The sequence below is a fragment of the Pongo abelii genome, chromosome 10 (assembly GCF_028885655.2).
Source record: "Pongo abelii isolate AG06213 chromosome 10, NHGRI_mPonAbe1-v2.0_pri, whole genome shotgun sequence".
In the NCBI taxonomy this organism is placed as follows: Eukaryota; Metazoa; Chordata; class Mammalia; order Primates; family Hominidae; genus Pongo; species Pongo abelii.
In genome coordinates, this window is record NC_071995.2 from 15,888,719 (window position 1) to 15,902,260 (window position 13,542).

Consider the following 13,542-nt stretch of genomic DNA (forward strand, 5'->3'; position numbering starts at 1 on the left):
TCAGCTCTTCTAGAACTCAAAATTGGTGCTCAACAGATACTTGTTGAATGAACAACTGAATGAATGAATAAAAATATATTTTAAGATTGTAGGGAAATATATAAATACACACATATATACATACATGTACATACATGTTAATTGAGAAATCTATCAAAAATATTAAAAGGTTTTAAAGCTTTAATTTTTATAACGATAAGATTTGATTATTAAAACATTATATAAACACACCATGTTTCCTTCTCTGATAAGGCATAAGTCTAAGTTATTGTCCTAAACAATCCTCTCCTTTTTGACTGCCCACTTTACATACTGACACTTAAAAAAAAAATCAACTCAATGTCTCTTCATGTGACATATTTGAAACCAAAAATTCCTAAGGCATTGAAACTACAATCTCTGGATATGCTGTCACATTCCTCCCTGCTAGGCAGTCCATGGAGGAACACAAACAGCCAACTGCTGGACTGAGTGTATTCATCTGGCCTTCAGTAGCAGACAGCCAGATAATTCACCATGCTGCTTCTCCAAAGACAAATGTTAAGGAACATAAAGGGAAAAAAATGGATGCAGATCAACAATAACAGAATCTTAGTATTAAACCCACATTTGTATCAGACTTGTAATTTTTCAAAGTACCTTCAATGCCATAATTTCATTTTATCCTACCTGCATTCTGTAAAAATTGAAAAAGAACAAATGAATACATCATTGGGCAGATGAATAAAAGGAGATAAGGATGAAATTAAATGAGGTTTTAATCCCAATCTTTACAGTCAATTGTGTGCTTCTTCACTATTAGATTATAAGGACAGGACACAGTGTAATGTAGGCTATTTACATAACAATGAGAAACATATTCTTTAGCAAAAGATGATTCATCAGTTTTTTTTTTTAACACTTGATCCAAGGCTATAAGAAATAGAATACTGCATTACAGAAGAACGCTCTTTTATATAAAAGTTGCCGAGAATTTTGGCTATTCTGGTTGATAACACACCTGGTACTCCCAGAGAGCTTTGCCATGCATTGGTTATTTATTGGTTACTGTGAATTTCTTATAAAAACAAAATCCATCAGGTTTTACAAAGTTTGTATGATAAAATTCTAATGGTCATTTCATTTTCTAATATAAAATATCTGAGAAGATGTGGAAAATAACTGAATGATACAAAATGAAAACCTTTGATAGCAAAGTTGCAAAAGCCTTGCGTTGAGTCATAGACTGGAATGCTAGACTTGGCTCTAGCACCAACAAGCTGGGTGATCTTGCTAAGGATCTCTCTCTCACATGTATCTCTCATATGTATGGATAAGCTTTACATATTTGTTTATTCATGCTGAAATTATCTATTTCAGACTGCCCTGCCTTTACAATATAGCAACTCATTTTTCATGGGATGGAAGAAATTATGGCTGTTTTTCTGAAACCACATCAATTTTCAAAAGCAGCTGTAGCAACAGACATGCATTTGCACTGGAATTTTGGCTTCAAGGCCAGTACCACCTTGAAAATCTGGCTGATTTCCCCAAACCCATAAGTTGGAGAAATACCAGGAATAAAAAGGGGAATTACAAGGATAATTTAAAATTTTCTTCCCTCCACTTAAAGTTAGTCTTTTCAAGTTGCCAAGAAAACAAGTCAAGATCAAAATGGAATGAATAGATAGCTGGTATTTAACTACAGAAACAATTCAATGAATAAACTAGCCATTAGTTTAAAATACAGGACAATTGAACTTTAATAATGTATTCCAATAAAAAAGCAAGAACAGAGATATGTCCTTTTGGCTTTGAAAAATAATTCTTGATTTTGTTTTGTTTTGTTTTCCAGTATTGTTTCCCCCCAATTATATTTTCTTAAGAGAAAAGCCTTAACTAAGAAATGGTCATTGTCCACCTGCAAAGTACTTAGCCACCTACAAATAACAATTCACTTTTATTTTTTTTTTCTAGTTTTTTGCTTACTTATATTTTCCTATGCCTTCTTAAGCACCATTTCTCTTTTTTCTTCCTGGGCATACAAGAAAGGTCAGCAATGACTTACAAATTGCACAGAGGTCTGCCTTTTATACATATACATAGGCATATACCTGCAATTTGAAAACATGGTTTCATTGGTCTTGGGGTAGAAAAAACAAATTACAATTGACCCATCTAGGCTGTTTGCCTCCTTTTGCTTTTCTGTCTTTGCAGGTGAAGGAAGATACAAACGCTGTGAAGCCACAGGTAACCAGAGCACTATATTTTAGGACAACAGAAAGGCTCCTTTTTTCTAACTACACCCAAATTTGTCTCAAAACCACCTCCCTCCCTTTGGTCCAATTCTTTAAACACCAATTATTTCTCTAACCACCAACTACACAAGAAATCAATAGGATTTCTGGTAATCCTTCAATTTCATAAACCAACTAGGAAAAGCTTCCTTACGTACACACATGTGTTAAGGGGCCATGCAAGCTCTGCATCCACATGGGCAGAGGGAAGCATAATCTGCCCCTCTTCTTACCTTGATTTTTGTTTTTAGCAAATTTACCACAAAGATTATATAATCTTATGTCTACACTCCCATGTTCATTGCAGAATTTTTCACAATAGCCAAGACATGAAAACAACTTAATGCCCATCAATGGATAAATGGATTTTAGAATGTCATTATATATATATATATATATACACATACACACACACACACACACACACACACACACATAGACTATGGAATGCTATTCAGCCTTAAAAAGGCAGAAAGTTCTATAATTTCCAACCACATGGATAAACATAGAGGAAATGATGCTAAGTGAAATAAGTCTGGCCCAGAGAGACAAATAACATACGATCTCACTGATATGTGGAATCTAAAAAAGTCGAACTCATAGACACAGAGAGTGGAACGGTGGTTAACGTCACTGGGAGAGGTATCAATGGACAAAATGGAGTCATTGGTCATAGGGTACAAAGCTTCAGTTACACAGGAGGAAGAAGTTCTGGTGATCTATTGCACAGCATGGCGACTATAGTTCATAATAATGTATTGTACACTTCAAAATTGCTAACAGAGAGGATTTTAAATATTCTAACTACAAAGAAGTGACACTTGAGGGGATGGATATGCTAATTCGCCTGGTTTGATAATTCCATAATGCATATATGTATCAAAACATCAAATTATACCCTATAAATATTTATTGTTACTCTGTCAACTAAAAATAAAACAAAAAACCTTGAGTGATGGTGAAAAATACATAGAATATTAGAAAATAATGTTCTAAAAGTTTAATGGCTAGTTGGGTCCTCAAGGAGGTAGAAACTGAGATACAGCGTTGTTGTCAGTGCTCACATTCACGTGCTATGCACAGCCGAGGCTACTTCTTATATCTGTGGTCCTCAAGTGGACCTGAAACCTGTGTGATATTACAGCCACAAATAAACTTGTTATATCTTCCTGAAAAGTCCATTTTGGTCACTGAGTTTTAGGGAAGATTGTTTTTATGTTTAAGCAAACTAGATATATTAGGGATTAATAGTAAGTTTTGCATACATTTTATATAACTATAAAACATGCAAAATACTTACATGATTATGAGATGCTTACATATCCCAAACCCCCTAGATTTTTCTTTCTCCTATTAAAAGTACTTTGAAAACAATGTTCAGAAAGCATCCTACTATGCCATTTAGTCTGAAGAAGGGGAAAAATTGGTATATAGCTACTTAAGTAGAGAAGAAGTTCTAAAACACAGAATGTAGTTCTATGGCATAAGAAAACTGACCTACCCAAGATGCGACTGAGGTTTCTGTTTTTTTTTATTATATATATATGAGATCTCATAAATATATCTCAGCCTGAAGTATACATATATTTTAAAGCAGGTTTTGATGGTTATCTTAAAAGTCACATTTATAATTAGAATAGTCCCTGTCCCACTTAAAAATAAGTCAATTAAAAACCTCTTTATAATTGACAGAGAAAAAAGCAGACAAGAAAAAGAACAAAAAATAGGATGAAAAATCACTTCTCTTTGTGCCACAGAAAAAAATATCACAAGCTTGTTTGTGTTTGCCACCCAGTTTATAGCTTGGCAATCTGAGTCTATGAACTTAAGCCTTCATGGATGAGTGCACCAATTGGCTTTTGAATTACAGGATAGCATTACTCAATTAACTTTAAGACTAGCCCTTTCAGGCAATATAGTTAGCTGTGGCACACAATATTTCAGTTCTAAAATGAGAATGTCAACTGTGAAACTAAATTTACAATTTCAGTTGTTTCTCTATCAGCCCCCTCCCACACTTACTATGAATCTGAATAATACGACTACAAGAAGCATTTAAATAAAAATGTGTGCATTCTAGGCTTATTGGCAAATCTTATCACTTTAATTACTTGGAGCTTGTCAAAATATAGGCTGATGCACACAAGTAAGGAAATCTGTGCCTTGCATGCCACATTATTAGTGCTTCACCCTTAGCCAGTGAAAGTAAATGTTTACCCGGCTGGGGCAAGAAAAGATAGAAAGGGCTGGGAAATCATGACCCTACACTTTGCAGCGTCCCCACGGAGTTCACCGTACTATCCCTACGCCAGCAAGCTCACTTGAAGACAGAACCGCAAGATAAACTTAGAAGGAACGAGAATTCCCCCAATACAGCAGACCATGTAAACACTTATATATTACACACATGTGTGTGCACATACACGCATCCCTCACATGTTTTATCAGTGCTCCTTAGTAATTAGCACATTATTAAATTTTTGCCTCTGCTGACATGTCTATGGTCAAACTGTCAATGAAAAAGTTCTGGTAAATGTTAAATTCTGTTTTAAATATAGAGGGCCTATCTATCACCTGGGCTTAGGAAGCCATCTGCCACATACCAGAAGCACTTTCAAATTTAAAGGTGTTAATTTATTGGTGACATTAATATATTTCTGGCTTTTTACAAGTTTAAATATAAGCCATACGAAGTATTGTTACGATCATCTGTGGTCAAGCTATAATTGACATTAACCAGATTTTAGGTTCAAGAAAGAGAAAAACAGAGAAAGTACGTGTGTATGTGTGTGTGTGTGTTCAGGGCATGCTGAGCAGGGATATGGAGTTTTTACCTTATAAGCTCTCTGACTTAGTGAAAACCAAAATACTCACTTTAATACAAGTATATATTTAATTGTATGTTTTCACTGTGGAAATTACAAATTAAAAAAGCATACCTTAACAAATTATAATAATATAAGCTAATTTTGAGCATTTGCAATATGCCAGGAACACTTGCATGTAACAACCCATTCAATCCTAGTAACAACTGAGGTGCTATTATATGTTCTTCATAGTTGAAGAAATTGACAGGTTAAGTAACTTGCCAAAGTTGCCAAGTTCACAGGGCTAACAAAAGCTCACACTCTTAACTCCAAGCTATACGACTCCTCGTTAGCAAATGGGCAATATGGTCTTATTTACCCCAAATTCCTACTGGTATTAAGTGTGGGGAAAGTAGAGGGGACAAGTAAGACTTGAAGCCTCTGAAATAATTCAATGAGGAGCTACTGAATTACATTCCAGCAGGTATAATTTCTTGCAGACTTAAGCAAAAGTTACCTGTAAGACTGATAAAGTCTCTGCAGTAGAAAGATAAATGTGTGATACAATTATGAGGCAGAGATATCAAATAGCCATATTCACGAAGAATCAGAATCAACATAAATTCAATATTGTTGCAGTCTATTTTCAAAATTGTTGCATATGAGCCAGGTGTGGTAGCACACACTTGCAGTCCTAGTTACTGGGGAGACTGAGGTGGGAGGATCTCTTGAGCCCAGGAGTTGGAAGCTGCAGCGAGCTATTATCATGCCACTGCACTCCAGCCTGAGTGACAGAGGGAGACCCAGTGTTTTAAAATAAAATTGGTAGATATGAAGTAGTTTGTGGTCGTTTTCACTGAACTATGCAAAAAGGTTTCACAATTGTCACCCATGCATCAAACAAGTGCTGCTTTTAAAATGTGAGGTGCAGTTACAGGTCTCAGAAAAATAATTTAATGTCGACATAGGAAAACACTGTCTATTTATAGATGACAGACAAAAAGGCAATTGTTACAGGTACGTGGTCTGTCATTGTCATTTTCACCTAAATGAAAACACACACAAATGGTGGAATGTATTCAAGGCAAATAGAGAAAACAATCCAAAGATTTGAATGTTAGAGTTGGAAAGAAACTTAGTGAGCAATTTCAACCTGTGCATTTTACATAAAATAAAATTAAGGTCAGCAGAATTTGATCTCTCTGTGCAGGTGTTATCTTCAGCTCTGTGTGTGAGTAGCACTTCTAGGGGCAGTGTATGGGGTAAGGACTCAAGAGGATGATATATAGAACCCTGGAAGCTTCAACTTTGAGAAGTGTGCAGATGAAGAGCAAACCCATGAAAACAGCTTGTTAGGAGCAATGGAGAGAGAGCAGCAAAGCCAAAGAGTGTGATGTCACGGGAGCCTGGGAAGGAAGGAATTTCAGGAAAGAATAAGCAGCTGTGTGATGATAGAAAGAAGTCTAAGAAGATCAGAACTGGAAAATGATCATTAGATGTGTTGGTCATTGTTTGGTAGTGACCTTAGCAAAAGCAGTTTCAGTAGCATGGTTATAACAGAAGATGGCTATGTTTTAAGCAATGAATGGGAGAGTAAAAAAAAAAGATAAGACAGTAAGAGAAGAACCCATATTCAATAAGCTTGAAGAAAAGAAAAAGATGAAGCAGTGGACAAAGACATGCATAAGGAAAAATGGTCAGGTGAGAATGAGAGGAATCATTGAAACAATGTGGGGAAAGGCAATGAAAACAGGCATCCCAGCTCAGGCTGATGCATGAGCCTTGACAGTAGGAGACACCCAGCTTGCTCCGAGATCATGAAGATGGGAAACTGATGGACGCACGTACAGCTACGTGGTTCTCTCAGCTGAGTTTTCATTTTTATGTTTGACTTCTTAAATCACATGTAGGTTATTTTAACAAATGATACAAGGTTTTTAAAAATCTCTTTCCCTTATTGTCTTTGGAAGTCTGGAATAAAGGAATAAATGGTCAGCCTCAAGCCTAGACCCTGCACTCACAAGGAGTTAGACAAGCTCTTGCTGGCCGTGCACATCTTCTCCCACACTCCCTTCCCTCCATCCTCCACTCACAGGAATCATTTCCTCATTCTCCAGATCCTTCCACCAGCTACAGAAATTAGGTTCTCACGCCATTAGGAAACACTGAGGAGATTAACAGGGAGGAGTTTAACTATCTTCAATCTTGTGAAGGCTGGCAGTTTCTTAGCCTTGCCAACTATCTATTTTCCTTGTGTGGTTTCTGCCAGAGGCAAGAGCAAACCAAACAGAAGAAAAGGGTGCTAGCAGGAAAGAGTACTCTTGAGAAAATTAAAAGGAAAAGGAGAGACAAAGACTTAGAAGAGGGAAGATTACTGCTGAAATTAAACCAGACAGCAGGTTAGAAAAGAAAGGTTAGTCACAGAATTAAAAAGCGATTATGTGTATTTGTCTAAGATTTTGTGGATTATCTAATGTATTGGATTATACAGTTTATTTCCAAACAGGTTTCCCTCTACAAACATGCACCCACCAGATATCTGTTTGAGTCCTTTCCTGAGAACCAAAAGCTCTGTGTACAGTTAATTATGGTTCCTTCCTCCAGTAAGAGACTAAGGCAAGAGGTTACCCTGAAAGGTCATGCTGCCCTAATGTTTCAGCAATGCTGACTTTGGAATTCTTTAATTATAAGATCGAAGATATATTTTTCAAATTAGATATTAGGTACATTTTTCACTTCCACCATTTCACCCTTAATCTTAAAGGTCTGCTAGTGATTTCTCAGATAGGGAACAAAGTCTCTGAATTACTGATGTTAGCCAGAACTTGCTAATTTAAATTCACTGCAGAGGCATTCGCAATAGCTATCTTGCTTGACAGCATGCACTCCTAAAGTTTCAGGAATCCTCTCAGGATTTTCGAGTGTTGGGCAATAATGCAATTCTGTTTCTGATAAAGCTAGATTCACTTAAGCATTTTTAAAGCACCTAACACATGCTTGACACTGGACTGTTTGCCGAGAATATCAAAATGAATGAGATGTAAAATCAGTCCCTCAAGATCTCATACATAGAGAAAAGAACAAATATATATTTTTTAATTTCCATGATCTGATTTCTTTGGAGGTTGTTAAAAATCAGAATGCCAAGACCTCTGATATATCCTTTATCTTGTGTGTTATCAGCAAAGCTACTTCAACATAAATAAGCAAAAGGATACCTAACAGTCGATTATGCAAAATAAAAGTTCTAGATGAAGAGACTTTATCTAAAAGAGTAATGAAAATAGGAGGAATACCAACTACTCACCTGCCCAATCCCAAGAAACAGTAATAAAGAAACACACTCACCCACACACACACACTATAATAACCACAATGAAAATCTTACCTGACTTGCCCACGCCTGCTCTCCCAAATATTGCCAGTTTAACCTCCGCACTTTTAGCCATGATGGGTGTTGGTAGACAATTTACTGTTGTTAAAACTAAAGCACTGAGCAAATCTTTTTGGTTCCAGTCTTTGGATTCACCATATCATTGTAAATCTTGGAAGAGTCCACAATCCTTAAACAAAAGAAATTTGGGAATTCATAAGTGACTGGAAAATGAATTAATATTTGTTAAGCATCTACTATATGCCAGCTACCATTCACTTTATCAACATTTTCCGGTTTGATCTTTACCACTATCCTGTGAGAAGTCTATGGTAACTTACTGTAAATGATTTAACTAATAAATGGCAGATTCAGGACTTGGATTTGGATCTGGTTGGTACTAAAACATGCATTATCATACACAATAGCATTTCTAAAGTACTTCCTCAAGAAATTTTTTTATGAAGGTATTGATTCTTGGTAGTAACTGAAAGTAAAAGTGAATACACACATTTACCATCTACCTGTAAACATTCAGTGTACAAACACATGCAATGGGGCAATGGAGAGAGTCACTTTCGGGCCTCTTCCTGTCTCTTTGGGTTGAATAATATGCATTCATATTAGTCAACTCCAATGCAACACAATTCAATTTTGCATCTCAAAGTTAAATTTTTTCTCAATTCACACTTGATCACATGATGAAGTCATGTGACAGTTACAGATACACATGTTCTAGGAATCTATATATATTACATAATATGTAGGTTACATTTTTATATTTTGCTGGGCACAATGCCTTGGTACACAAACAATAAATGCCATGCTCCAAGTTATTCCTTTTCTATGATGACGTCAAGTAAAGTTGTTTATAGTGCTGTCTTAAAACTTGGGAAATAACATTATGTACAAAGTAAGCACATCTTATTTAGTTTGGTGCTTTAGGGATGACATCTAGGTTCCTAGGATCATGGAAACATAAATTTGGAAAGAGCTTTGGTGGTGGTGGGGGCTGGAGTGGGGGTCATCTGAAGAAATCTTCTAGCCATTCTTTCTAGCAAGAATCTTTCCTTAGGACATAACGATCATTCCATATTCCATGCCTTACTTACCACTTCCAGGTATGAAAGGTGGGCTCATTACTTCTGAAAGCTGTTTCATTTCTCCAATTAGGAGGAACTATCTTTCTAATATTGAGCTCTAAACTGTCTCCCTGTGGCTTCTATTCATTTGCCCTGCTTTTTCTCTATGAAATAACTCAAAACAAGTCAACTTTTTCTTTCACCCAGAACCGTTCAAGGATTCTAGCATCTAGTAGGACCCTTTGCTCCATCCTAGGCTTCTTTTTTCTAGGAACATGAGGCCCAGCGTGTCCACTTGTTCTTCCCGGAATGTACACTCTCGTTTATGTTTTTTTGACCTTCACTCCCTTTTTCATCATGTGCATTGCCTCCTCAACATCTTAATCACTCTAAAAACGTGGTGTCCACTGCATTCCACTTTGAGATATGACCTGACAAACTGACCCGGTATAAATTCCCTGAGATTTTCACTATCGTTAATCTGCACACCATGGTTGTACTGTAGCACAGCCAATCACATTAAGCCTCACATCTTTTACACGGACTGCAGACCCCCTCATTGTGAACTTTTGCAATCAATGGCTTAAACCTAAATACCACACTGCACTTTTACCCGTGTTCAACTTAATCACATCAGTCTTCATAATTCATTCCGTTTTCAAGTCTGTAAAGATGTTTTAAACACAAATATGTTATCTAAATGTGTTAAATGTTCCTGCCAGATTTTTCCATCTATAAATTTTTACAAAGAGCTTCTTAAGAGAGAGAAATTAAAAAGTGAAAATCCTTCTGAAAAAGTATTTCCACAAAGACATTAACATGTAATTGTTTCCTTCCTTATGTATTTAAGCTATCATCCTGTACCTAATAAGGTTTCGTATTTGCTGATTTTCAAAGTGCCAGAGCTTCCTCTGAAGGAAGGAAAAATCAACATTAACATTAGCTATTGTTTACTTCATCCTCAGTAATGAAAAAGTGTCTAAGTAATCATTAATAACAAAAACCAGAAGTTTAAACATCCGCAATTTGTCCAGTCCCATATTTTTGGCTAAAGATAAAAAGATTTCCTTATTTGTCACTTTAGATGCATTCATTAAGAAAAGGCCCCTATGTTTTTAAGGTTCAGTGGTTCATCACAGAAGCATAATATATGGAGATATATTAACTATTTAAATTATAAATGAGAAGAGGTGCTGGCAAGTATTTCTTTGAAACATTGAACATGCAAGTGTCTGCAGCTAGTATAAACAATAATTTTGTTTCATGCAAAACTGTTCATATCCATGGATATAAAATGCAAGTAATTATCTGTCTGATTAATGTTTCATAAAAGTAGCCATCAAATGTGATTTAAAAAAATATGACAAGTCACTTTTTTTAGTAACTCCCAAATGGCCCCAGAGGCATAGGAATTTCACATAAGAAAGAGAAATTGTGTGGGCTGTTTTTTCCATTTATAACCTAATACAGATACAGCCAGTTATTGTCAACCTAATGTTGTGTTTAGAAAAATCACTTAAAGGAAGACACAAAACTGACAGGAGTTCTTCAACATTTTATTTCTCACATGAAAATGTGAAAATTTACATTTGACAAGATAGAAAACAAAAATAAATTTGTAAATTGTTGTAATAAGTAAACTGTTGCCAAGTTTCTGATGTTCAAAATAATTCATAATCTGAGAGTTTCCATACGTGGATCTAAGAAAATCCATTTGTCCTAATGTTCTGCTGAAATATTCTGAGTAGGGCTGAAATTTGCCATTCACTTTTTATGTGGACAGTGCTTTATTAGGACAAAAACCTCTCAGCTCCTATCACTCTAAAGGTAAAATCATACCTATTTAGTTTGAAGGTGTAGGTTTTTTCCTAAACATAAATTAAAGGAAAAAGGAAAAACGCTAGCTAAAATCCTGTATTATTAGTGATGCATTCATTGATTTATTCCACACTCTTACGCTATGCACATACAAATAAAAGTAGTTCCCTTCGAAGAGCTTACACTCTGTTAGACCTATGATATTTAGATCACTGTAACCTTATTTACTTACTTATTTAAAGAAAGTTTTCATTCCTAATAAATCATCCTTAAGGCTATATTTATCAAGGTTCATGCTTTCTACTTCCTCTTGGGGGTGGGGCAAGCAAGCATCTTTATAAGGTAATCATGCTTGGAACTTCTGTTTTCATGCGCTCATCAAAATCAAGTGTAGCTATTTAGGGAAGCAAAGACCCTAGTCAAGGCCTGGAAATGAAATTCTCTTCTTTTTTGGCCTCCCCTTCTCTGGTTCTGAAATCAAGTTTTCCTGGTCTCATTACTAGGAATTCTTCCTCTTCTTATCACTACGCAGTACCCACAGCAAACCAGGATAATTGTATAAGCCCCTTGGCTATTTAATGTTGCTCTGAACTCAACAGGTATCTTGCGAGAATAAACAAACCCATTGTGGACTGCAAGTCACTTGCTTTCAGGCTAGGGAGAAAATGCAGCCTTAGGTCAAAAGGGCATTTTCCCTCTCAGCTAGGAGAGCCCTGTCAAGCTAGGCTGCTGGTGTTCACATCTCCCTCGCAGCGAACCCCAAAGCCGCCCTGGGAGGAGGACCGGGTGACTAAGAGGACCGACTCAGAGGCCGAGCGCGCTTAGGGCTCGGAATGGGTCTGCAGGAAGTCGTCCCAAAAGAGCCACCTGGACACGTGCGTGACACTCACCTGTTCACACTCTCCAGGCCAGGAGAGCCACGGTCCTCTGCAAGTTCGGAACGGGTCCCCCAAGATCGCGAAGCCCTCCCACACTGCGCAGCCCAGGCTTCAGGTTGCGTTTGCGAGCTGCTGGGCTGCGATCGTGGGTGGGACTCGCCGCAGAAGCAAGTGCCAGTGGCCCGGCGGGGGTCTCCTCACTCGCGCTCGCTCCGACTAGCGGCGGAGGGACTGCGGCAGGACGCGAGCTGAGCCCGGCCAAGGCCGCTGCGCTCAGCGGCCAGGATGCTGCAGTGCGGCGCTTCGGCGCCCCCTACTGGGGTCAGGGGCAGGCTCCTCCCGCCGGGCTGCCTCCCAGGCTTGCGAGCTTGGGTCTTTAACGTGCTGCACCCAAGATGGGCTTCCCTTTTTCACTGGTTATTTCCAAGCCTCCAGGCTCTCACCGAAGGGCGGCTTTCCTCGGTTAAAACCTTGCCTAAGAGAGCAACACTACGTGGTGTTTTCTTTTCCTTACTTCAAATGATCCTCACAATATCTCTTTGAAGTATCTTTAATTATCTCCATGATACCCAAGAGGAAACTGAAGGAGAAGGTAATGCAAGGCTAGTAAATGGCTGGAATGAAATCCATACTGGATTGGAAACTGAGAGATGCTAGGAAAAACAAACATGGAATTCAATTGAAATTCTAGTCATATATTTGAGAAAGTTCCAAAAGCTTCTCGTCCTCCTTACAGGATCAGCATTTATAGGATTTGCATTGGAGTCATACTCCATTATGCTCAGACCCTAACAAAGACAATTAATATGAGAGCTGTGCTGGACCTGCTTTCATATCCCTCATCTGATTTGATTTTTACACCCTCTCTTCATGTAAGAACTAGTATTATAATTACTAGCCTTTCACAGATGAGATGAGCTTCAGAGAGGCTAAATGATCTCCCAAAAACTGAAACATCTGAGCAAAGAAGCAGGAGACACTTATGTTATTGTTTTTCTCTTATAAATCTAGGTATTCTTACCAAGATATCAAGCGGCTTCCAGAAAACCAGTGTTATATAGAACAGACAGGGGCCTGGGGCAAACTGAACGATCTGTAGAATGTCATCAATGGGAAGGGAGGTAACCATGGAGGCAATTTCCAGAGTCCAGACTGACCTGGAAGGTCACTGCAGCCACGAGTGAATGGCTGAATGGAACAGCTAGATCTATAGCAAAAGGAGGAGTTGCCTAGCTGAGCAGGAGCTGCCCTGCTGGTTCTTTGAGAAAGCTCAAACATTGTATGGTTTATGAGTTTCCTGATCACTAA

The 13,542-nt window shown here is 37.6% G+C and overlaps 1 protein-coding gene across 4 annotated transcripts in view; it reads right to left on the reverse strand.

Annotated features, from left to right (window-relative positions):
- The window catches only part of RERG (RAS like estrogen regulated growth inhibitor), a 113,867-nt gene extending 100,528 nt beyond the window's left edge, over positions 1–13,339 (reverse strand). The window contains exons 1-2 of one of the 4 annotated variants that reach the window (XM_009247510.3): positions 12,247–12,669; positions 8,472–8,646 (exon numbers count right to left, since the gene is read on the reverse strand). In XM_009247510.3, the coding sequence (XP_009245785.1) occupies positions 8,472–8,532 (61 nt within the window). In that variant the 5' untranslated portion in view covers positions 8,533–8,646; positions 12,247–12,669. Of the gene's footprint in view, positions 1–8,471; positions 8,647–12,246; positions 12,670–13,255 lie in introns of those variants that run through there. The other 3 variants (XM_009247508.3, XM_054526887.1, XM_054526888.1) reach the window with 3 other exon arrangements.
- Between the last annotated feature and the right edge of the window lie 203 nt (positions 13,340–13,542).